The sequence below is a fragment of the Oncorhynchus nerka genome, linkage group LG27, assembly GCF_034236695.1.
Source record: "Oncorhynchus nerka isolate Pitt River linkage group LG27, Oner_Uvic_2.0, whole genome shotgun sequence".
In the NCBI taxonomy this organism is placed as follows: domain Eukaryota; kingdom Metazoa; phylum Chordata; class Actinopteri; order Salmoniformes; family Salmonidae; genus Oncorhynchus; species Oncorhynchus nerka.
Window position 1 is genome coordinate 76,033,770 of NC_088422.1, and position 23,798 is coordinate 76,057,567.

The window sequence follows — 23,798 nt, forward strand, 5'->3', positions numbered from 1 at the left end:
TACTCTCCTCCCCTCCACTCCCCTCTCCTCCCGTCTCTAACCCCTCAACTCCCCTCCACTCCCCTCTCCACTCTGAGCTGAACAGGATTATTGGGAGGCCAGGCAGGGAGCCCTCAGCCAGCCCAGAGCCTGACAACCATGGGACCCTCCCTAACAGGCCTGGGTCTGGGCAGACCAGAGTTTTGTGCTGATAGCAGTTCAGACAAAAAGGCTTTTAGATGATCTGTTTGCCTGTAATGTATTTTTGTGCTGATATCAGATTGAGATAAGGATGAATGAATCCAGGACCTCAGGGTATGAGGAAACCAAGGGCTCTCTCTCTCTGTTACTCATCTGTCATCACATATTCTGTAGTATTTTCCACCATCCCACCACAGATGACATTTCCTCATTTTGCTGAGTGTGATCATTATTCATGTTTATATCTCTCGTAGATACAGTATGACAATATCATCAGTGTGGTGTGGTGGGGACTGGTCGGGACGAGGTGCCTGCGGCCGTCTCAGGTAGTAATGTTACAGGCCCTAGGAGTCACCTCATTACTCTGGCTAATGAAGCCCTGGCTGGAGCCCTTCTGATTGGCTGGCTGCATAAGATCAAGGCATAATGTCACATCTCCCAATTACAACCTGCAAATGGTCCGCAATCAAGATGGAGAGGCTCATCTGAGTGTGAGAATTGAATTCTGGGCCCTGGACTGAGCTTCCTCCCTGTCTGCCTGCTCTGAGCCTCTCTGAGTCTAGAGAGGAGAGAGCAGCGCCGGCATTATGGGCGGACCTTAGGGGGCCCGACCTACCATACCTCCTTGCCCGTCCAAATAAAATATTGAAATATTGATAATTTATTTGACCGAGATGCTCACTGGCAGAAAGACGCATCAATCTCAGATAAAGCATCTGAGCGATCGAAACAGCGCCCCTCTGTCTCAGTATGTGTAGACCATGTATCTGATGCTGTCTGGACCAAAAGAACATGTCATGTTGACTATTTCTGTCCAGACAGCATCATATAGATGGTCTACTTGTAGTTAGACAGAGGGGTGCTGTTTTGCTTCACTTGGTTGCTTTCTCCGGTGAGATACTGAAGTTTCAACAGAGAGAAAGGGCTCACTCTCGCCAAAATGTTTCCAGAACACGTCCAATGCATTTCTATGGGAATAATATACAAACCTAAGCTAGTCGCCTGACTTCCCACCTTTGGGACAATGACTCACATTGTCAGGGCAGAGACATGAGCATCTTGTCTTATACAGATCTCTGGTTTCAGACACTTGGGAATTGGAAAAGAAAGTTGGCGGGTTCACAGTGCATTGTTCAGATGCCGGCTTCCTCTAAAGCAGGGGTGTTTATTCCACAGAGGGCCTAGTGTCTGTGGGTTTTCCTTTCAATTAAGACCTAGACAACCAGGTGGAGTTCTTTACTAATTAGTGACCTTCATTCATCAGTCAAGTACAAGGACAGAGAGAGAACCCACAGACACTCGGCCCTCCGTGGAATGAGTTTCACATACAGTATGTGCTCTAAAGTAAATTGACGTTTTGCCAGTATTACATAATTACTCCTGTCAAACTACTTCACCAGATAGCATGACTATCTAATGACAGAGGATCATTAGCTTCTTTAAAAACATAGCTGTGTATTCTTTCAAGGTGCATAGGTCTATGCCTTTTAGGGAAGCCCACAATTTGGGCAGAGTGCGTGGTAATAGGCCGAGCTGGTAATTGAGTTGTGGCTGTCAGTGAAAAGGGTCTCAAATATGCATGATAATGTGTCTTGAGTATAATTGAAAATGTTGAGACAATAAGAAGTGGAGGGTGTTGGTCGAAGATATGGTACATCTGTCCATGCACTCAGTTCTCCAGAATGCTCTCAGCTGGCCTCCCGAGTGGCGCAGTGCTAGGACTCTTATTGCATCGCAGTGCTAGCTGTGCCACTCAGACATCCCCAAATGGACACTTACCTACATTTCTGACTGTCTTCTGACCACGTCCATCACTAATAAGCTGAGCTTCTCAGTACATTTTATTTTCACCTTACACAGTAAGTCAATTAAATCTGTCGCAGCCGGCTGCGACCGGGAGACCCATGGGGCGGCGCACCATTGTCCCAGTGTCGTACTGGTTAGGGGAGTGTTTGGCCGGCAGGGATGTTCTTGTTCCATTGCGCAGTAGCAACTCCTGTGGTGGGTCGGAAGCAGTGCACGCTGACACGGTTACCAGGTGTACCGTGGTTCCTCCGACACATTGGTGAGGCTGACTTCCGGGTTAAGCGGGCATTGTGTCAAGAAGCAGTGCGGCTTGGCTGGGTTGTGTTTCGGAGGACGCACGACTCTCGACCTTCGCCTCTTCCGAGTTCATATGGGAGTTGCAGCGATGGGACAAGACTGTAACTACCAATTGGATACCACAATATTGGGGAGAATAAGGGGTAAAAAAAAAAATGCTGTCAGCTGTCTTACACAAATTCTTATGCATTCATTGTTTCATTGTGTGAATTGTTTGCCCTTTCATTGTTTATTTTGATAAATTCCCCATTATATCACCAGTAGACCAAGTAAATGTACCATTAATCCCCAACATTTGGTTGAATTAATTTCTGTTAATAAATGTATTAATTACAGTAATTTATGGTTCTCATTCTCTGAGTGGAAACGTTGTTTGCAGAGTTCACAACCTGCTATAGTAGTGTTGGGGATTAATATAATAGTGTTATTTTAATAACCATCATTTACCACTTTTGTCAATCTTTTTGTTTGGAGTGATCTATGAGCATGTGTCTGGTTTCTCTGTCCTGATAACTTAGAGGTAGCACGCGCGCCTGAGCTCGCATAGAAGTAGACCTACCTGGCCTGCTGCATGCAAATGTAGGAAAGTGTCCATTTGGCAATGTCTAATGTCTGACTCTTCTGACCACGTCCATCACTAATAAGCTGAGCTTCACAGTACATTTTATCTTCACTTTACACAGTAAGTCAATGAAGTCTGCTTTTTTAACATCCATTGCAAATTATGTTAGTTCCTCACAATATTCAGGGAAAAAATCCAACACTCTCCCGGTCTCGATAATCATCAAGCCTCAGTGTGAAAGAGCAAAATATCATGATCTGATGATCCCATATATCCAGTTTAAATATATCATGATCTGATGATCCCATATATCCAGTTTAAATATATCATGATCTGATGATCCCATATATCCAGTTTAAATATATCATGATCTGATGATCCCATATATCCAGTTTAAAAATATCATGATCTGATGATCCCATATATCCAGTTAAAAAATATCATGATCTGATGATCCCATATATCCAGTTTAAAAATATCATGATCTGATGATCCCATATATCCAGTTTAAATATATCATGATCTGATGATCCCATATATCCAGTTTAAATATATCATGATCTGATGATCCCATATATCCAGTTTAAAAATATCATGATCTGATGATCCCATATATCCAGTTTAAAAATATCATGATCTGATGATCCCATATATCCCGTGTAAACGTCAGCTGTCTGGAAACTCAGAGTCCGGAAAAGGCTAGTTGATACAATTTTGCAAGTTCGCTAGTGCCGGATCCAGTTAATTGATTTGATACAATATTGCCCTTCACTAGCGATAGCTCAAGTCAAGACAGACAGATAGGGAGGCAGACAGGTGGAGTAGAGAGATGAATGCGATTGAAATAACCTGAATTTTCATCAGGATATTTTCTTCTGTTTTTATTTGTCAGCTTTAGGCCGATGTATTTTACTTAGTTGGCGATGGAAGTTGCAGTATAGGACTACTGCTGCATTGGCCTATAGGCTACCTCTGAGTTCCATGTGCTCATTTCTTTAGCCGCCAATGGGCCACAGCGTATATCAATGTGTCCAGGATAAATTGTAAATTGCTTCCCAAAACTTGAAACTCACAAGCTGTCTATGGTCTTTACTATAACTCCCATAAAAACATGTGCACGCCTATGGCAATCACATGCCTGTCCAACTGATTTGTTCTGGCGCCGGCCCTGGGAGCGAGAAGAGGAGACTGAGGAGACTGTGTCATCTTAAGGACAGTGAAGAGAAGGATGAGAGGAGCATCCCTCTGCCACTGTTAACACCACGTGTTTACAACAGTCCATGGTCAGTTGGGGAACTAAATGTGTCACTGTAGGTTATGATCAATACAATCAATATTTTTTTGCCAATATGCACCAATCATCATTATCATCCTCTTCTTTTCAATTATCATCATCATTTCTCATCGTCATTCATTGTCAATCATTACTATCATCAGTCGGCATCCTCCTCTATGCAGATCCCAGGGCATCGACATTGGTTGAAACCAATCAGCATCCAGGACCAGACCTATCCGTTGTACAACCCCCAGTAAAGCTCATCCCCCCTCTATTCCCTCTGTGGTACAGGCTGGGCTCCATGCTCAGGTCCCCCTGGAGATTGTCTCTACTGCGGGGCTGCTACCGCAGCCGAGAGGGCTCATTAACATGTGATTGGCTGAGGCAGGCTGTGATGGAGTGTGACGATTATCAGGCTCATTAGAGCTTCTGAGCCGAGGGGGATGTGGGGGGATGTGGGGGAGGCAGGACATCTCTGAACACCTGGTCCTGTACTGAGCAGCGGTATTGATCTTTGGGTATGGGGTCAGCCAGATAAGAGAGGGGGGCTGTTTTAATTTAGATTTGCCTTCATAGAGTTAGTTAGCTGAACTCCTGTGTTACTGATGGAGCAGAGCGATATGCTCGGAATACTGAAAGCCAACATTTCAAGTGTGGCTCTTATTCAAATGTTTATTATCTGTGTAAGAAACATGATAACCTATTAATTTCAAACAGTTTCTGACCGAATGTTAAAGATAAACATCTTGAGGTTTTGTCACTCTCTCTTCCTCTCTCCTTCCTCTCTCTCTCTCTCTCTCTCTCGCTTCCTCTCTCCTTCCTCTCTCTCTCTCTCACTCTCTCTCTCTCTCTCTCGCTTCCTCTCTCCTTCCTCTCTCCTTCCCCTCTCTCTCTCTCTCTCTCTCTCTCTCTCTCTCTCTCTCTTTCTCTCTCTCTCTCTCTCTCTCTCTCTCTTTGTCTATCTCTTTGTGGTAAAAGAGAGAGAAGTGTTTTTGTGTCATAGTATTCCACGTGCAAGGAGAACACAGCACTGTCACAGGCTTGCCATCTAGTCATCACCTCCAGATGAGGACTGAAGTGTGCTTCTGTCCCAGGGTTCCAGAGACAGTTTTCCAATAAATATTGAGGCAAAGCTCATTAAAGGATGTTAACAAACCATGTGTTGGATCTGACGTATTCAGAGGTGCGTTATACTTTTGCTGATGTTGTTCTTGAGCGTGACTGCTTTACTAAATGCACCCAGTTGAAGTGTGAGTGAGTTCAGGCGGACAAAGGGGGAAATGGGCAACAGGAAAGAACATTGTGTGTTCTGCTGGAAGTGTCAAGTTGTGTTTTCCAGGCAGCTGAAGGGTACTTGTTCCAAGCTAGTGTAAGGGTCATGGCACTCCAGCAGACTCAACTCCTCTGATCCTGCGGTAAGTGATGGAGGGGACTGCTTGTCACCAGTGTCTATGGGCCTGGTCCTACATTTACATTGTCTAGTCATTCCTTTCAGCAGGCGCTGTAGACTATCGCTGTAGACTATCGCTGTAGACTATCGTTGTTAGTCAGTGACTAACAAGTCGTTGACAAGATCATTTGCTGTACATACTGTCATTGGAAGAAGTTGTGGTTTAAGTAGCAAGTGATTCATCTGAACAAGGAGGTGACAGTGTTGAACATCAAGTGTGTTGTAGTCTATTGATGGAGATCAAGAGCAGTGAAAAACAGGAGGGGAGGATAGTTAGTGTCCCCCTCCTCTCCTAGCAGCACACTGTTTGCGTATGCAGTTCACAGGAAGGTGACCCCTGATTGCTTTGGATGGCAGTCAGGTAGTGAGCGATTGGGATACGGCATGCAGAGGCTGGATCTATGGGCATTAAATATTTCCCCTGAAGCTGCAGGACTCCTCATTGATTCTCCGTCCGATCCTCACCCCCCCCCCTGTTCCAGATAACTCCCAACTTTTTATTTTGCCACAGCAAATCTCTTTCTCTATTGATCCCAAGGTAAGTGTCTTTGAAAGTTATTTCATTGGGATGGTTGGAGAGGGCCATAAAACAGCCATTTCTTTGATGAATCACATCAAATCATCCTTTATAAATATTTATTTGTCAGCTAATTTTGTGCCATTGGAGTAATGGAAGTGCTGATGTGGACACTTGAATGGCTCCCTCCTCTTCCTCCTCTTCCCCAGGCCTCTTACTGTTTAGACTGCTGTTGGCACTGCCTGGAAAAATGACAAACAGGGGGGAGAGTGTTGATGAGTGTTTATCACACCGTAACCAAGAGCAACGGTTCTACTATACAAGCTATTAACGCCTGGCCATAAAAAGGAGCAACAGAGGGGAGTAATGAGAGGAGAGCTGCTGAGATGGCCATTCTGTAAAGGGCCTATATGGACACCAGGAAACCTTAGCTGGATTAGATGGCTGAAGACCAAGCATCTCATTTTGTTTACTTGGTCATAGAAACACTTTTAATGGTGACGGACATGTAATTTGTACCGGTTTTAGGTCTGTGTCTGGCATTGCATGTCTCCCCTCCCACTGGCACAGACGTAAATGCAACGTTTATTCCACGTTGATTCAACCAGAGTGTGCCCAGTGGGCTGACGCTACGGTCTCATCTTAGGAACAGCATCAACGTTCATCAACGTGATTCCTTTTCAGAATGTCTTCTAATCCTGGAGAACGAAGCGTGTGAGAGAGTGGCCCTCTCGTCCAGCTAAACCCCTCATTATAGTCCCAGGTCCCCTCTCCTTTCAGGCCTCTCTAATCAGCTGTTGGCTAGCCTCTGCTTTGGAGCAGCGCGACCTTGTGGCTGGAGGTGTGTGGTACAACACTGCATTTTAATGTGTCGTGTCAGAAGAAGCATCGTGCCTTGGCTGTTATATGCTGCTCAGTCTCTGTGTCCTCAAGCGTCTCCCCCCTGCCAGGGTGACACAGTGCCAAGGTTCAGCCTTGTGTTTACTTCCCATGGAGCATGTTGGGACCTGCCAGGGCCACTTTGTGCCCAGTGCCCAGCAGTGTCTCAGGACTTGAGAGCTGGGCATCTGTGGTGTGGGCCTGGGTGAGGAGAGAAGAGGGTCCGATTTGTTCCCACAGGAGCAAGCTAGGCAGAGTTGATCCACCTGTAGAAAATCCCCTGGCTGGGTGGTTGAGATATGTTTCAGTCCAGCCATAAGTACAGCCTAATGAGGTAACCTCAGCCTGTCAGTTACTCTGCCAAAGGAGTGTATGTACAGAGAAGAGCAGTGTCTTCTTCACTGAAGTAAGGCTTGCCAGTCAGTGATGAGATGAGATGGGAGGGCTCAGGGCTCTGTAGCCAGGCGGTACCCAGCAGGTTTTCCCATTTTCTCATTGAATGATTAGTAGCTTTTCAATGCTCCAAATGCTTTTTGTAGCTCTGTATGGATAATTTCCCACAAAATGGTTTGAATTGAAGCTGGCATGGCTGTAGTGCTTAGTTGAGGGAACTGATAAAGGCAAATGGACATGTGTAAATCCTCATGCAGAATGATTATCTTCTTAATGGACTTAACTCATTCTGCTGGGATAATAACCACCGTTAAAATAATTCACTCGGCTAGGCCTGACCGGACTTATTAGATTCGGGATGTCCCTGACTCTGTTGTCTTACTCTGTACCTTCCCTTTCACATGGGTAATGGCCTTTTACATCACTGGAAATGATTGTGGTGAAAGGGCTCTATAACTCTCCATGCTAACTCTGTCTCATCATTTAGTCTTATATTAGATCCACTCGTTTTTATGTAGTTGGAAAAACAAGCCTAATTTATCGTGCCACACAGCTGCCAATATGAATCTCGTGTTTTTTGCAGATAACTGGATTAGATTAAAAGTCATTAACCCCCTGCGTCAAATGAATGCTACAGGCCATGGTGCTCATTGTTGATTAGTAGAAACGCAGACACGGATGAGAAATCAGTCACAGTCAGTCACAGTCAGTGGTACTTGGTGTCCTGACCTGCATAGCTCTGAAAGTCGTACCACATTAGTTACATCACAATAGATTCAGGTTCAACATTCCTCTGTTGAATCTCTCACTGACTAGGCCTATCTGAGATGAATCAGTCTACACCTCAGCTTAATCAACCCAATGTTTGTAGAAATGTTATTGTCTCTTTTGAATTAGCTAAGGAATGGTGTCTAAGTTCTGCAATAAATGTCTTATGGAATCAATTGCATTCTACACCAGCAAACTTTCCTTTCAAGAAGATCAACTATTTTAATTTTAATAAAGAAAGGGCTAGCTGCTAGCAGTTTATTTCTAGTTCTTAAGTTATTCCTATTAGCACATTAACCATGGTTGTTTATCATTTACAATATTGACCATGGGGCAGTGTCAATAGCACCTGCTCTCCGGGCCTGGCCTGGCCTGCATACCTCTGGATCAGTTTCACTTCCTTCACCATCCCCATGAGGTCACAGCACACTATTGTCTTCAGCCAATCTGCTGGCCCACAGCAGGGGTTATAAAAGTGGTACTATACCTTCCGAAAGTATGTGTGAGAAGCAGACAAACTTATTAAAGTGTCTTACCTCAGACAGTGGTTTCTGTTAACAAGGAGAAGATAGATTCCTCTGTCTCCCGTCACAATGTGTGATACGGAGTGTGGAGCAACTGATTGACTATTGCATGCCCAAATTCGGGAAAATCAACCACTGAGTAGCAGTGAGGTTTCCATGTTAGGAGAACTCCATGTCAATGTCCCCTCCCACCTTCCCCTACCCCTAGCTCCAAGGCTGCCACTCAGAGGAAAGACAAGGTACTCGGATGACAATAAAAGTGGCAAATATGTGGGTCAGGATGAAGTGATTAATAGTAACAAAAGTGTGAATCTGACCTAACTGTGAGAAACTGAGATTGTGTACAGGTTAGAAGGTGTGAATGCTGAGGTGAGAGAGAGACTGAGAGAGAGACTGAGAGAGAGACACTGAGAGAGAGAGACTGAGAGAGAGAGACTGAGAGAGAGAGACTGAGAGAGAGAGAGAGAGACAGAGACTGAGAGAGAGACAGAGAGAGAGAGAGAGACAGAGACTGAGAGAGAGACAGAGACTGAGAGAGACAGAGACTGAGAGAGAGACAGAGACTGAGAGAGACAGAGACTGAGAGAGAGACAGAGACTGAGAGAGACAGAGAGAGAGACAGAGACAGAGAGAGACAGAGACTGAGAGAGAGACAGAGACTGAGAGAGACTGAGAGAGAGAGAGAGACTGAGAGACTGAGAGAGAGAGAGAGAGTGGCAAGCAAAGTAGTGGGAGGTGAGCAAGAGAGAGTGGACTGTGTGGAGTTGTAAGAGAATAGTGTGTTCCTGGTATTTGACGGAGGATCTGGTGTGTCTGCAACATGGCTCTAGGTGGAGGGTGAGGTGAAAAGCCCCCTGGGCCATGCCCATGCCCCTCTGTGCCACGCTGCCGACAGCATGGGTTTAGCCCCTCTATTGGAGAAGGGATTACCCTGAGCCTGTTGTTTTGCTGTGAAATTTGATACGGCGTGCCATGCCGGGCTGAACCTTGGACTCCAAAGTTGTGCGTTTGTTCAGCACAGCAGGCGGGGGTGGGGGTGGGGTGGGGGTGGGGGGGGTGACAAAATACTCTGAAGTAAAATGTATTAAGGAGAGAAAAAGCTCTGGACTGAAATTAAAGCCTGGGGTTGTACTCTATTCAGCTCGCTCTCAAATCAAATCAAATTTTATTGGTCACATGCTTGGTAAACAACAGGTGTAGACTAACAGTGAAATGCTTACTTACTGGCCCTCCCCAACAATGCAGAGAGAAAATAATAGAGACAAATAGAAAGCGAATAGAAAAGGATAATAACATGAGGAATAAAGACACAATGAGCAATGATAACATGGCTATATACATGGGGAGCCAGTACCGAGTCCATGATAACATGGCTATATACATGGGGAGCCAGTACCGAGTCCATGATAACATGGCTATATACATGGGGAGCCAGTACCGAGTCCATGATAACATGGCTATAAACATGGGGTGCCAGTACCGAGTCCATGATAACATGGCTATATACATGGGGTGCCAGTACCGAGTCCATGATAACATGGCTATATACATGGGGAGCCAGTACCGAGTCCATGATAACATGGCTATATACATGGGGAGCCAGTACCGAGTCCATGATAACATGGCTATATACATGGGGTGCTAGTACCGAGTCCATGGTAACATGGCTATATACATGGGGTGCCAGTACCGAGTCCATGATAACATGGCTATATACATGGGGTGCTAGTACCGAGTCCATGGTAACATGGCTATATACATGGGGTGCCAGTACCGAGTCCATGATAACATGGCTATATACATGGGGTGCTAGTACCGAGTCCATGATAACATGGCTATATACATGGGGTGCCAGTACCGAGTCCATGATAACATGGCTATATACATGGGGTGCCAGTACCGAGTCCATGATAACATGGCTATATACATGGGGTGCTAGTACCGAGTCCATGATAACATGGCTATATACATGGGGTGCCAGTACCGAGTCCATGATAACATGGCTATATACATGGGGAGCCAGTACCGAGTCCATGATAACATGGCTATATACATGGGGTGCCAGTACCGAGTCCATGATAACATGGCTATATACATGGGGAGCCAGTACCGAGTCCATGATAACATGGCTATATACATGGGGAGCCAGTACCGAGTCCATGATAACATGGCTATATACATGGGGAGCCAGTACCGAGTCCATGATAACATGGCTATATACATGGGGAGCCAGTACCGAGTCCATGATAACATGGCTATATACATGGGGTGCCAGTACCGAGTCCATGATAACATGGCTATATACATGGGGTGCCAGTACCGAGTCCATGATAACATGGCTATATACATGGGGTGCCAGTACCGAGTCCATGATAACATGGCTATATACATGGGGTGCCAGTACAGAGTCCATGATAACATGGCTATATACATGGGGTGCCAGTACCGAGTCCATGATAACATGGCTATATACATGGGGTGCCAGTACCGAGTCCATGATAACATGGCTATATACATGGGGTGCCAGTACCGAGTCCATGATAACATGGCTATATACATGGGGTGCCAGTACCGAGTCCATGATAACATGGCTATATACATGGGGTGCCAGTACAGAGTCCATGATAACATGGCTATATACATGGGTTGCCAGTACAGAGTCCATGTGCAGGGGTACGAGGAAAGGGAGGTAGATACATATAGGTAGGGGTAAAGTGACTTGGCTACAGGATAGATAATAGACAGTAGCAGCAGTGTACTGTATGTGATGAGTGTGGAAGTGTGTGTGTGTGGCGAATGTGTGCCTGTGTGTATGTATGTGTTGGAGTATCAGTGTAAGTATGTGTGAGTGTTTTTGTAGAGTCCAGTGTGTGTGCATAGATCTAGAGTTAGTGCAAAAAGGGTCAATGCACATAGTCTGGGTAGCTATTTGGTGAACTATTTAGCAGTCTTGTGGCTTGGGGTAGAAGCTGTTCAGGTCCCAGACTTAGCGCTCCGGTACCGTTTGCCGTGCGGTAGCAGAGAGAACATTGGGTGGCTGGAGTGTTTGACAATTGTTAGTACTTCCTCTGACACCGCCTCGTATAGAGGTCCTGGATTGCAGGGAGATCGACCCCAGCGATGTACCGGGCCGTGCGCACTACCCTCTGTAACGCCTTGTGGTCAGATGCCGAGCAGTTACCATACTAAGTGGTGATGCAGCCAGTCAAGATGCTCTCAATGGTGCAGCTGTGTAACTTTTTGAGGATCTGAGGACCCATGCAAAATCTTTTCAGCCTCCTGAGGGGGAAGAGGTGTGATTGGGAAAAGTCTCTTTATAGTGTGTTTTACTGTAGCTCAAAAAGTGTTTGTGTGTTGCAGAATATGTCCAATCAACTGAAATTCTTTGCAGCTTTCTCGCTCAACATAAAATTGAACGCTTTTCTGACTAAATCTATTTTTTTATTTAATCAGCTCTGTGGAAAATACTACCATCCTTTTAAGCAGTGTCTAAACTAATACTCCTCCCTCCTCTATCCTGTAGCTGCGCCTGAAAGGTTTTACATGGAAGTTAGACCTTAGTGCAAACAAAGCTCTGGTAGACCTGCTATTAGACCTGTCAGCCACACTAGCTGCTCCCTATCAGGACCACATGGAAACATAAACTACACTTAAGTGTTTTGGTTCCAACTGACATGCGACTGACATGCAGTTGAATATAAATATTTCCTGTGAGCTGAATGTTTAGCATTTCCTATAATATTGGAACATCAATCTTGTAAAGCCAGCTGAGACATCTAGACATTTTCAATGTTTTTAAGTATAGTTCCACATTGTCAACATGACCGTTAGCCTATTTCTTAAAATATCCCTGGTTTATACCTCTGGACATTTCAACAGTGTGATATTATTGTGCTATGATATTAACAGTATAATCATCTTCAGAAAGACATGGTGTAATTATAAATCCGGTGTAAAAATATGTAACCTGTGATTTAACCACAGGTTACAGTGAGGATGTTAGGGAAGGTCTTAACTCTGAGTGGTACCCAGGCTGATAAGGCCTGAGCCATGAGGCTGCTGCATGGGGAGAAAGAGTTATGGAGGAGGAAGCACACGGAGACATGTAATCACATCACAGCCATGATTACTACTGGCTAATGAGCACGTGACCTAGCCTGCTCCTCGCAGCAGGTGGGGTCTGTCAGTGTGTAGAAGGTCATTGTGTGGAGTGTGTGTGTGTGTGGGGATTCTTAGTGGGGGGGGTGTCTCAGTGTGTGTGGGGTGTGTGTCTCTGTGACCCTGATAATGGAAGTGTTTAATGTTTTTATAACCCCTTACCTTTTCCTGTCAATCCTAGAGGTAAATGGAATTCTGTGCAAGGGATTAGTTTTGATCTCAATGGAGTTTGGCTGTGATGCTGGTTCTGTCTTTGAAAACAATGCATGATTTGGAAAGGCATTGGGATGACCATTTCACCTCCATTTCCTCCCTTGTGATAAACCTTGTTATAAAAGGTTTGTCTATTTTTTATTTATTTAACCTTTATTTAACTAGGCAAGTCCGTTAAGAACAAATTCTTATTTACAATGACGGCCTAGGAACAGTGGGTTAACTGCCTTGTTCAGGGGCAGAACAACATATTTTTACCTTGTCAGCTCAGTGATTCAAATTAGCAACCTTTCGGTTACTGGCTCAAAGCCTATTTGCAGAGTAGCCCTGACAGTACGATGGAAATGTTTCATGCAGCTCTATTCATCCCTGGTGCTGCACCAATACTCCGATGCCAGTTAAGAGGTAGATGGAGTGGGGCCCTAGTCAGACTCAGGTGGCATGCGTACCATCCACCGCTTCCTAGTATATTACTCGCTAACGTTCAGGCCCTGTTCAATGTTGGTCTGACCAATTGGAATCTATGCTTCAAGATTGTTTTGATCACGCGGACTGGGAAATGTTCTGGGTCGCCTCTGAAAATAGTATTGACGTATACACTGACTCAGTGTCTGGGCAAATCAGGAAGTGCATAGAGGATGTTGTTCCCAATGTGACGATTACAACTTATCCAAACCAAAAAACGTGGATAGATGGCAGCATAAACACAAAACTGAAACCACTAGATTTAACCATTGCAAGGTGACTGGGAACATGGACGTGTACAAACAGGCAGGGGTGTAAAAAGTACCCCATTGTCATACTTGAATAAAAGAAAAGATAGCTTTATAGAAAATGACTCAAGTGAAAGTCACCCAATACAATACTACTTGAGTAAAAGTATAAAAGTATTTGGTTTTAAATATACTTAAGTATCAAAAGTAAATGTAATTGCAAAAATATACTTAAGTATCAATGGTAAAAGTATAAATCTATCACATTTCAGGGAAGACCCAGATGCAGACAGTGTCAAGTAACAAAAGTTTATTACTAGAACAGGGGGCAGGCAGTCTCAGGGTCAAGGCAGGCAGAGGTCAATAATCCAGTGTGGTGTGACAAGGTACAGAACGGCAGGCAGGCTCAGGGTCAGGGCAGGGAGAATGGTCTAAACCGGGAAACCAGGAACTAGAAACAGACAGGCAGAAACAGACAGGCAGGGGGAAAAGGCTGGTAGGCTTGATGAACAAAAGGAACTGGTGACAGACAAACAGAGAACACAGGTACAAATACACTGTGGATAATAGGATACACTGTGGATAATAGGATACACTGTGGATAATAGGGAAGATGGGCGACACCTGGGGGGCGGGGCGAGGGGGGGGGGTGGAGACAAGCACAAAGACAGGTGAAACAGATCAGGGTATGACAAAATAATTTCAAATGACTTCTACTAGGCGATCCAAACAATTTTATTATTTATGGATAGTCACGGGCACACTCCAACACATCATTTACAAATGAAGGATTTGTGTTTAGTGTGTGTGAGGGAAAAATTACGTATTTACCTGATTTATTTGATATTAACTTCTTGCGTCGAGCCAACCCGGATCCGGGATCATGACTACAGCCTCAAGATCATTACCATAATGCAACGTTAACTATTCATGAAAATCGCAAATGAAATGAAATCAATATGCTAGCTCTCATGCTTAGCCTTTTGTTAACAACACTGTCATCTCAGATTTTCAAAAATATGCTTTTCAACCATAGCAAAACAAGCATTTGTGTAACAGTATTGACAGCTAGCGTAGCATTTAGCGTTAGCATTCAGCGGGCAACATTTTCACAAAAACAAGAAAAGCATTCAAATAAAATCATTTACCTTTGAAGAACTTCGGATGTTTTCAATGAGGAGACTCTCGGTTAGATAGCAAATGTTCAGTTTTTCCTGAAAGATTCTTTGTGTAGGAGAAATCGCTCCGTTTTGTTCGTCACTTTTGGCTACAAAAAAAAAATGAAAATTCAGTTATCAAAACGCCGAACTTTTTTCCAAATTAACTCCACAATATCGACTGAAACATGGTAAACGTTGTTTAGAATCAATCCTCAAGGTGTTTTTCACATATCTATTCGATGATAAGTCACTCGTGGCAGTTTGGTTTCTCCTCTGTTCGTGGAAGTCTCCTCTCTCCTCTGAATCACATGGATGAATGCGTGCAGCTGAAGATTACGCACCAATTTCGACAAAGGACACCGGGCGGACACCTGGTAAATGTAGTCTCTTATGGCCAATCTTCCAATGATATGCCTACAAACACGTCACAATGCTGCAGACACCTTGGGGAAACGGCAGAACGTGTAGGCTCGTTCAGGGCGCATTCACAGCCATATAAGGAGACAATGGAAAACAGCGCCTCAAAAATGTTGCTAATTTCCTGTTTGAAGTTTCATCTTGGTTTCGCCTGTAGCATCAGTTCTGTGGCACTAACAGATAATATCTTTGCAGTTTTGGAAACGTCAGAGTGTTTTCTTTCCAAAGCTGTCAATTATATGCAGAGTCCAGCATCTTTTCGTGACAAAATATCTTGTTTAAAACGGGAACGTTTTTTCATCCAAAAATGAAATACTGCCCCTAGTGTTCCAAGAGGTTCATGGTTAGCAATTCATATTTAACTAATAGTAAGACATTTCTGTCCTACTAGTTAGTGTCTGTGTTTTTATGGTCTCCACTCTAGTTCCCTGTAGCTAATCTGGGTGTATGGTCACCAGAGATGGCTTGAGCTGACAAATTAGTTAAAGACTGCATTACATAGACAATAATGTTTTACTAGGGATAGTTTAGGAGTAGAACAATCCCTCATTGTCTCAAAATCAACCTTGCATCGGGGAAACTAAACCAGGGTGGAGTTAAGACAACAACCCCATGCAGATAATGACCGGATGAACCCAGAGTGGCTTAAGATGCCCCAATCTACATGGGATGGGTGTAATCAAACATCTCCAATCGAAAATCAAATCAAGAGTCGGCTTTCTATTCCGCAACAAAGCCTCCTTCACTCACGCCGCCAAGCTTACCCTAGTAAAACTGACTATCCTACCGATCCTCGATTTCGGCGATGTCATCTACAAAATGGCTTCCAACACTCTACTCAGCAAACTGGATGCAGTCTATCATAGTGCCATCCGTTTTGTCACCAAAGCACCTTATACCACCCACCACTGCGACTTGTATGCTCTAGTCGGCTGGCCCTCGCTACATATTCGTCGCCAGACCCACTGGCTCCAGGTCATCTACAAGTCCATGCTAGGTAAAGCTCCGCCTTATCTCAGTTCACTGGTCACGATGGCAACACCCATCCGTAGCACACGCTCCAGCAGGTGTATCTCACTGATCATCCCTAAAGCCAACACCTCATTTGGCCGCCTTTCGTTCCAGTACTCTGCTGCCTGTGACTGGAATGAACTGCAAAAATTGCTGAAGTTGGAGACTTTTATCTCCCTCACCAACTTCAAACATCAGCTATCCGAGCAGCTAACCGATCGCTGCAGCTGTACATAGTCTATTGGTAAATAGCCCACCCATTTTCACCTACCTCATCCCCATACTGTTTTTATACTGTTTTTTTATTTTATTTATTTATTTATTTACTTTTCTGCTCTTTTGCACACCAATATCTCTACCTGTACATGACCATCTGATCTTTTATCACCCCAGTGTTAATCTGCAAAATTGTATTATTCGCCTACCTCCTCATGCCTTTTGCACACATTGTATATAGACTGCCCATTTTATTTCTACTGTGTTATTGACTTGTTAATTGCTTACTCCATGTGTAACTCTGTGTTGTCTGTTCACACTGCTATGCTTTATCTTGGCCAGGTCGCAGTTGTAAATGAGAACTTGTTCTCAACTAGCCTACCTGGTTAAATAAAGGTGAAATAAAAAAAATAAAAAAAATAAATCATGACTAAGCATTTTTAGTGTCAGCTATATATAGTACTCTGCATTTGTGTAAAGATGAGGTTTCTCGATCCAACACTCAAGGGTGTGGGGTCGACTAGCCTCATTACTAATTAATCGATATTGAATAAAGATGATTGTTTGAAGAAATGACAAAGTCTCTCTCACTTGATTAGAATATTCCACAACATGAGTCCGCCAGATCAGAGGCAGTACGGATGACCAGGGATGTTCTCTTGAAAAAAAGTGTGTGAATTGGACCATTTTCCTGTCCTGTTAAGCATTCAAAATGCTTTTGGGTGTCTGGGAAAATGTATGGAGTAAAAAGTACATCATATTTTTTCGGAATGTAGTGAAGTTAAAGTAGTCAAAAATATAAATAAAAAGTAAAGTACAGATATCCCCAAAAAACGACTTAAGTAGTACTTTAAAGGAATTTTACTAGAGTGCTTTACACCACTGCAAACAGGCCAGCTATGACCTCCGTAAAGGCAATCAAAGAGGCAAAACGACAGTACAGGGGCAAATTGGAGTCGCAATTTAACGACTCTAACACCAGACGTATATGACAGGGACTCCAGACAGTCGCAGATTATAAAGGGAGAGCCAGCCATGACGTGGACATGATGCCTCGCTTCCGGACGAGCTAAACATTTTCTTCGCTCACTTTGAGGCACCAAACACAGAGCTGCCAAAACGGCCCTCGACACTCATGAGGACTATGTGCTCTTGTTCTTCGTGGCCGACTTGAGCAAGTCATTTGGCAGGGAGCCTAGTGGTTTGAGAGTTGGACTAGTAACCGAAAAGTTGCAAGATCGAATCCCTGAGCTGACAAGGTAAAAATCTGTCTTTCTGCCCCTGAACAAGGGGCATCACTGTTCCTAGGCTGTCATTGAAAATAATATTTTTTTTCTTATTAACTGACTTGCCTAGTTAAATAAAGGTAAAATAAAAATAAAATGTAAGCGTGTTGTCCCCACTTGCTTCAAAATGTCCAACATTGTACCCAAGAAAGCGAAGGTAACTAAACTCCATTTACTATCTCCCCGTAGCACTCACTTCTGTCATCATGAAGTGCTTTGAGAGGCTAGTTAAGGAACATATCACCTCCATCTTACCCGACACCCTAGACCACTACAAATCGCATATAATCCAACAGATAAATGGACGACGCAATCACAATTGCACTACACACTGCCCTATCCCACCTGGACAAGAGAAATACCTATCTAAGAATGCTGTTAAACAACTACAGCTCAGCCTTCAACACCATAGTGCCCTCTAAGCTCATGACTAAGCTCAGGGCCCAGGGTCTGAACCCTTCCTGTGCAACTGGGTCCTGGACTTCCTCCCGGGCCGACCCCAAGTTGTGAAGATAGGCAACAATAACTCTGCCACGGTGATCCTCAACACGGGGTCCCACTGGGGTGCGTGCTCAGTCCCCTCCAGTACTCCCTGTTCACCCATGACTGTGTGGCCACGCATGTCTCCAACTCAATCATCAAGTTTGCTGACAAAACAACAGGCCTGATTGCCAACGACGATGAGACAGCCTACAGGGTGGAGTTGAGAGCCCTAGCGGAGTTGTGCCAGGAAAATAATCTTGTTGACGTCAACAAAACGAAGGAGCGGATTGTTGACTACAGGAGACAGCAGAGAGAGCACACCCCCATCTACATTGACAGGGCCTTAGTGGAGAGGGTCAAAAGCTTCAAGTTCCTAGGCGTGCACATCTGTGACAACCTGAAATGGTCCCTTCACACAGACAGTGTGGTGAAGACTGCGCAACAGCGCTTCTTTAAACTCTGGAGGCTGAAGAAATTCGGGTTTGCCCCTAAGACCCTCACAAACTTCTACATATGCACCATTGAGAGCATCCTGTCAAGCTGTATCTCCTCCTGGTATGGCAATTGTACTATCCGCAACTCCAGGGCTCTCCAGAGGGTGGTGCGGTTAGCCCAACGCATCACCGGGGGCACTTTGCCTGCCCTCCAGGACAAGAAGATCATAAAGGACTTTAGCCACCCGAGCCACGGCCTGTTCACCCCGCTACCATCTAGAAGGGGGAGACGGTACAGGTGCATCAAAGCTGGGACCGAGAGACTGAGAAACAGAGGATGAGTATTTCTGTCTGTGATAAAGCCCTTTTGTGGGGGAAAAAACACTTCTCATTGACTGGGCCTGGCTCCCCAGTGGGTCGACCTGGGTGGGCATATGCGCCCCTGCCCAGTCATGTGAAATCCATAGATTAGGGCCTAATGAATTTATTTCAATTGATTTCCTTATTTGAACTGTAACTCAGCAAAATCTTTGAAATTGTTGCATTTATATTATTTTTAGTATACATAGAGTATACAACACTAGTCACTTTAATAATGTTTACATACTGTTTCATCCACGTTATATGTATATAATGTAATAAAACATTTGACTCTTTGTTAGTAAGCACCTCTACAAACATTTTTGGGTGTGCGTCAGCTCATGCGTTTTACTGAAGTGTGTCTGCAACCAGTTCCCTGAGTACTACACTATGTGGCAAAACAAACAGGGCCACTGTGCTGCCTGAACTGTTTGTTCACTAAGTAGGAATGCAGTGAATTCCATGACAAGTAGTTCAGAAGTAATGTGGCTGAAACAAACGGTCCAAAGAATGCAGGTTCCTAATTAACAGTGGAGGGTAGGGTACTACTGCATGGGCCTGGTGTAGTTCAACACACTACATGCTGTTACTGGAACACAGGCCAGGACCAAACAGAGTAGAGAGCTGTGCTGTGTTTGTGTGTGTGTTGTTCTGTGTTTGTGTGGGTTGTAATGTGTTTTTTTGTGTGTTGATTTGTGTGTGTTTTTGTGCTTGTGTGTGCAGAAATGGCTCTGATGCTCAACCGCAGCTTCCTGTGAACTTTTGAAAAATGTCAACCCATAAATCTCTCAAAACATCCAGATTTATTTCCTTTACTTTGCTGCATGACACCGCAGTAATACTAACAGGGTTGGTATAACACTATGCGTCAGCTGGTAAAGGCTGTAGTTGTCCTTCAGGAGGCGTTTGCTATATGCTGCTGACACCAGTCTGTTTACTCACGGTATTACCATGCACACTGTAAACATTAGGATGCCTATTGCAAGTGTGATGCTGCCGCTGCAGACTGCCTCTCAGGCTGGTGCAGTCCACAGGAGGCTGCCTCTCAGGCTGGTGCAGTCCACAGGAGGCTGCCTCTCAGGCTGGTGCAGTCCACAGGAGGCTGCCTCTCAGGCTGGTGCAGTCCACAGGAGGCTGCCTCTCAGGCTGGTGCAGTCCACAGGAGGCTGCCTCTCAGGCTGGTGCAGTCCACAGGAGGCTGCCTCTCAGGCTGGTGCAGTCCACAGGAGGCTGCCTCTCAGGCTGGTGCAGTCCACAGGAGGCTGCCTCTCAGGCTGGTACAGTCCACAGGAGGCTGCCTCTCAGGCTGGTACAGTCCACAGGAGGCTGCCTCTCAGGCTGGTGCAGTACACAGGAGGCTGCCTCTCAGGCTGGTACAGTCCACAGGAGGCTGCCTCTCAGACTGGTACAGTCCACAGGAGGCTGCCTCTCAGGCTGGCACAGTCCACAGGAGGCTGCCTCTCAGGCTGGCACAGTCCACAGGAGGCTGCCTCTCAGGCTGGCACAGTCCACAGGAGGCTGCCTCTCAGGCTGGCACAGTCCACGGGAGGCTGCCTCTCAGGCTGGCACAGTCCACGGGAGGCTGCCTCTCAGGCTGGTACAGTCCACAGGAGGCTGCCTCTCATGCTAATACAGTCCACAGGAGGCTGCCTCTCATGCTAATACAGTCCACAGGAGGCTGCCTCTCATGCTAATACAGTCCAGTCCAGAGCATGCTGCCTCTCAGGCTGGCACAGTCCATTACAATCCAGAGCAGACTGCCACAGTCCACAGGAGGCTGCCTCTCATGCTAATACAGTCCAGTCCAGAGCAGGCTGTCTCTCATGCTAATACAGTCCAGTCCAGAGCAGAATGCCACAGTCCACAGGAGGCAGCCTCTCATGCTAATACAGTCCAGTCCAGAGCAGGCTGCCTCTCATGCTAATACAGTCCAGTCCAGAGCAGAATGCCACAGTCCACAGGAGGCAGCCTCTCATGCTAATACAGTCCAGTCCAGAGCAGGCTGCCTCTCATGCTAATACAGTCCAGTCCAGAGCAGAATGCCACAGTCCACAGGAGGCAGCCTCTCATGCTAATACAGTCCAGTCCAGAGCAGGCTGCCTCTCAAGCTAGTACTGTTCACAGCAGGCTGCCTTTCAGTCTTGTTCAGTCCAGTCTACAGCAGCCGGAGAGGGATGGCTCAGCTCTGCTCTGGGAGGACCTTAGCACTTCATATCTGTCCAGTGGCCCCTCAGACAAATGGGCCTGTCTTCTCAGTGGCCACGCTTGAGTAAAGAGCCCAGAGAGGGCTGTGGTGCTGAACACCATGATGAGATAGAGGAACACAGGACATACCGCTCACCAATATTTCTGCTCTCTATTTTAAATGTTTTATTTAATTTAACTAGGCAAGTTAATTAAGAATGCATTCTTATTTACAGTGACGGCCTAGGAACAGTGGGTTAACTGCCTTGTTGAGAGGCAGAACAACAGATGTTTACCTTGTCAGCTCGGGGATTCGATCAACCTTTCAGTTACTGGCCCAACGCTCTAACCACTAGGCTACCTGCCGCCCCTATTGAGTCGAGGTTAACAGATGTTTTTCCATAGATATACAATGAATCACTACAGTTGTGTGTATATATAGAACTACATTTATGGAATGCATATTCTAATGTGATTATAGATTGTATGAGGATGTTGTGTTCACAATGTTGTCATTGAGAATGGGTTGGAAGAGAGCAGAGAGTACAGTCAGCTGTTGTCTATTACCTCAAATCTTGGCAAGTTTCAATTGCCAGTGTTTACATAAAGAATTACAGTAGGGTGAACAATTGTTCACAGTACTTTGATATTTCCCCTCCCCCAAAAGCATCACAATAACGTAACTTTGCGAGAGAGATTGAAACAAGCAAAAATGTCCTCATGTAACAGCCTTTTCAACTCCAACATGCTCTGGTTTTACACGGAATTCAAGTGTAAGGAAGCATGAAATATTTCATTAGAGGTAAAGGGTGATTCATCTCATAATTCAGTTAAGACCGCAGTCATCTGGATTGAATGACATATGTGACTTTTACTTATTTCTGCTAGACTGATTGGACATTAAATTGGCCCACATCATTGCCCTGGTTGTGTTGTCATTCTTATTGTGATGACTGTTTCCATAGTGACTGGATTGGTGTAGTATTTCTCATTGGCTGTTGAATATGACAGTGTAGTGTGAGAACTGGAAGCCTAGGGTGTGTTATTATGGTCTATCTGGAGGACAGCATAGCTCACCTGACTGCCTCTGGGAGGCTCTGACCTGCACGGGGGGATCTGCACTATACAGTAGCACAGTAAGAAACACTACACTCACATACAACATTCACACTCACACAATCTGACCCAGAAGTCCTCAGAGTGATAAACGACCAGGTCAGTCTGACCCAGAAGACCTCCGAGTGATTAACGACCAGGTCACTATCAGTCTGGGTCAGAAGTCCTCATAGTGATTAAAGACCAGGTCAGTCTGGGTCAGAAGTCCTCATAGTGATTAACGACCAGGTCAGTCTGGGTCAGAAGTCCTCATAGTGATTAAAGACCAGGTCAGTCTGGGTCAGAAGTCCTCATAGTGATTAACGACCAGGTCAGTCTGGGTCAGAAGTCCTCATAGTGATTAACGACCAGGTCAGTCTGGATCAGAAGTCCTCATAGTGATTAACGACCAGGTCAGTCTGGGTCAGAAGTCCTCGTAGTGATTAACGACCAGGTCAGTCTGGATCAGAAGTTTCTACCTGTGCATGTTCTGCACCTGGATAACCCTAAGTGGAAACGTATGGAATCCTGTCTGCTCCACTGCTTCTAAAGCTAATGTTGAATGAAGCAGAGATCTGTTCATAGAATGACTCTCTCTTCCTGTCCGATGGGCACAGCTGCTACGCAACTGCCATCCAAAGTGTGTAAAAGTAAATCATTGATGCGGACGGTTTAGAGCAAATCACATCATTGTGTTATTTTTCATTCTTTCCATCACCAGCGCTGCCCCCTGTCCATCTCTTCTTTTATCCAACGATACAGGGAAGCTTTAATGCCCTAGTTAAAGCGATGAATGTAATTGAAATCAATAAAGCCTGGTGAGCTGGTAGGGGAGAGTGCTGAGACTTACACATTGTGTGAAATAATATGAGCCCCTGCCTTGGCCAGTCTTCAGCACTACCGCACATTCTACACTTTGCTGTGAAAGTCATTGGAAGTCTAGAAACTTGGTGTAGAATGCCCAGCAAGCAGCCAGTGACCAATACATCAGTGCACAAAATAGTGGAGTGATCAAGCAGAAATATGATTCATGACGGAATACTAATTGTATTTTCTCCTTCACTGTTGTTTTCCCTCCTTCCCTCTCTTCCCCCCTGTTCTCTCTCTCTGACTCTCTCAGCCATAACCAGAAGAGAACGTCGTTCCGACACCCTGTGACTGGACAGATATCTCCAGAAAACACTGAATATATGCTCCACGACAAGTGAGTGCACCTCTACTATTTTTACTCGAGGAAGGTTATAATGTGGGCTTCAGTGTAACGTCTGGTTGGTCCAAGGTCATGCTGGGAGGAGATGAGAATAGAGTGTAATTTAACTCGGATTAGAGTGTGAGATTGTCTGCTGCTTGTCCCAGGGAGGAGATGAGAATAGAGTGTAATTTAACTCGGATTAGAGTGTGAGATTGTCTGCTGCT

The 23,798-nt window shown here is 45.1% G+C and overlaps 1 protein-coding gene across 13 annotated transcripts in view; it reads left to right on the top strand.

Annotated features, from left to right (window-relative positions):
* LOC115123604 (pleckstrin homology domain-containing family A member 7-like) overlaps positions 1–23,798 on the top strand; it is a 159,660-nt gene that overhangs the window by 53,713 nt on the left and 82,149 nt on the right. For all 13 annotated transcript variants that reach the window (XM_065012004.1, XM_065012008.1, XM_065012013.1 and 10 more), the window contains one exon: positions 23,503–23,586. In XM_065012004.1, the coding sequence (XP_064868076.1) occupies positions 23,503–23,586 (84 nt within the window). The remainder of the gene's footprint in view (positions 1–23,502; positions 23,587–23,798) is intronic.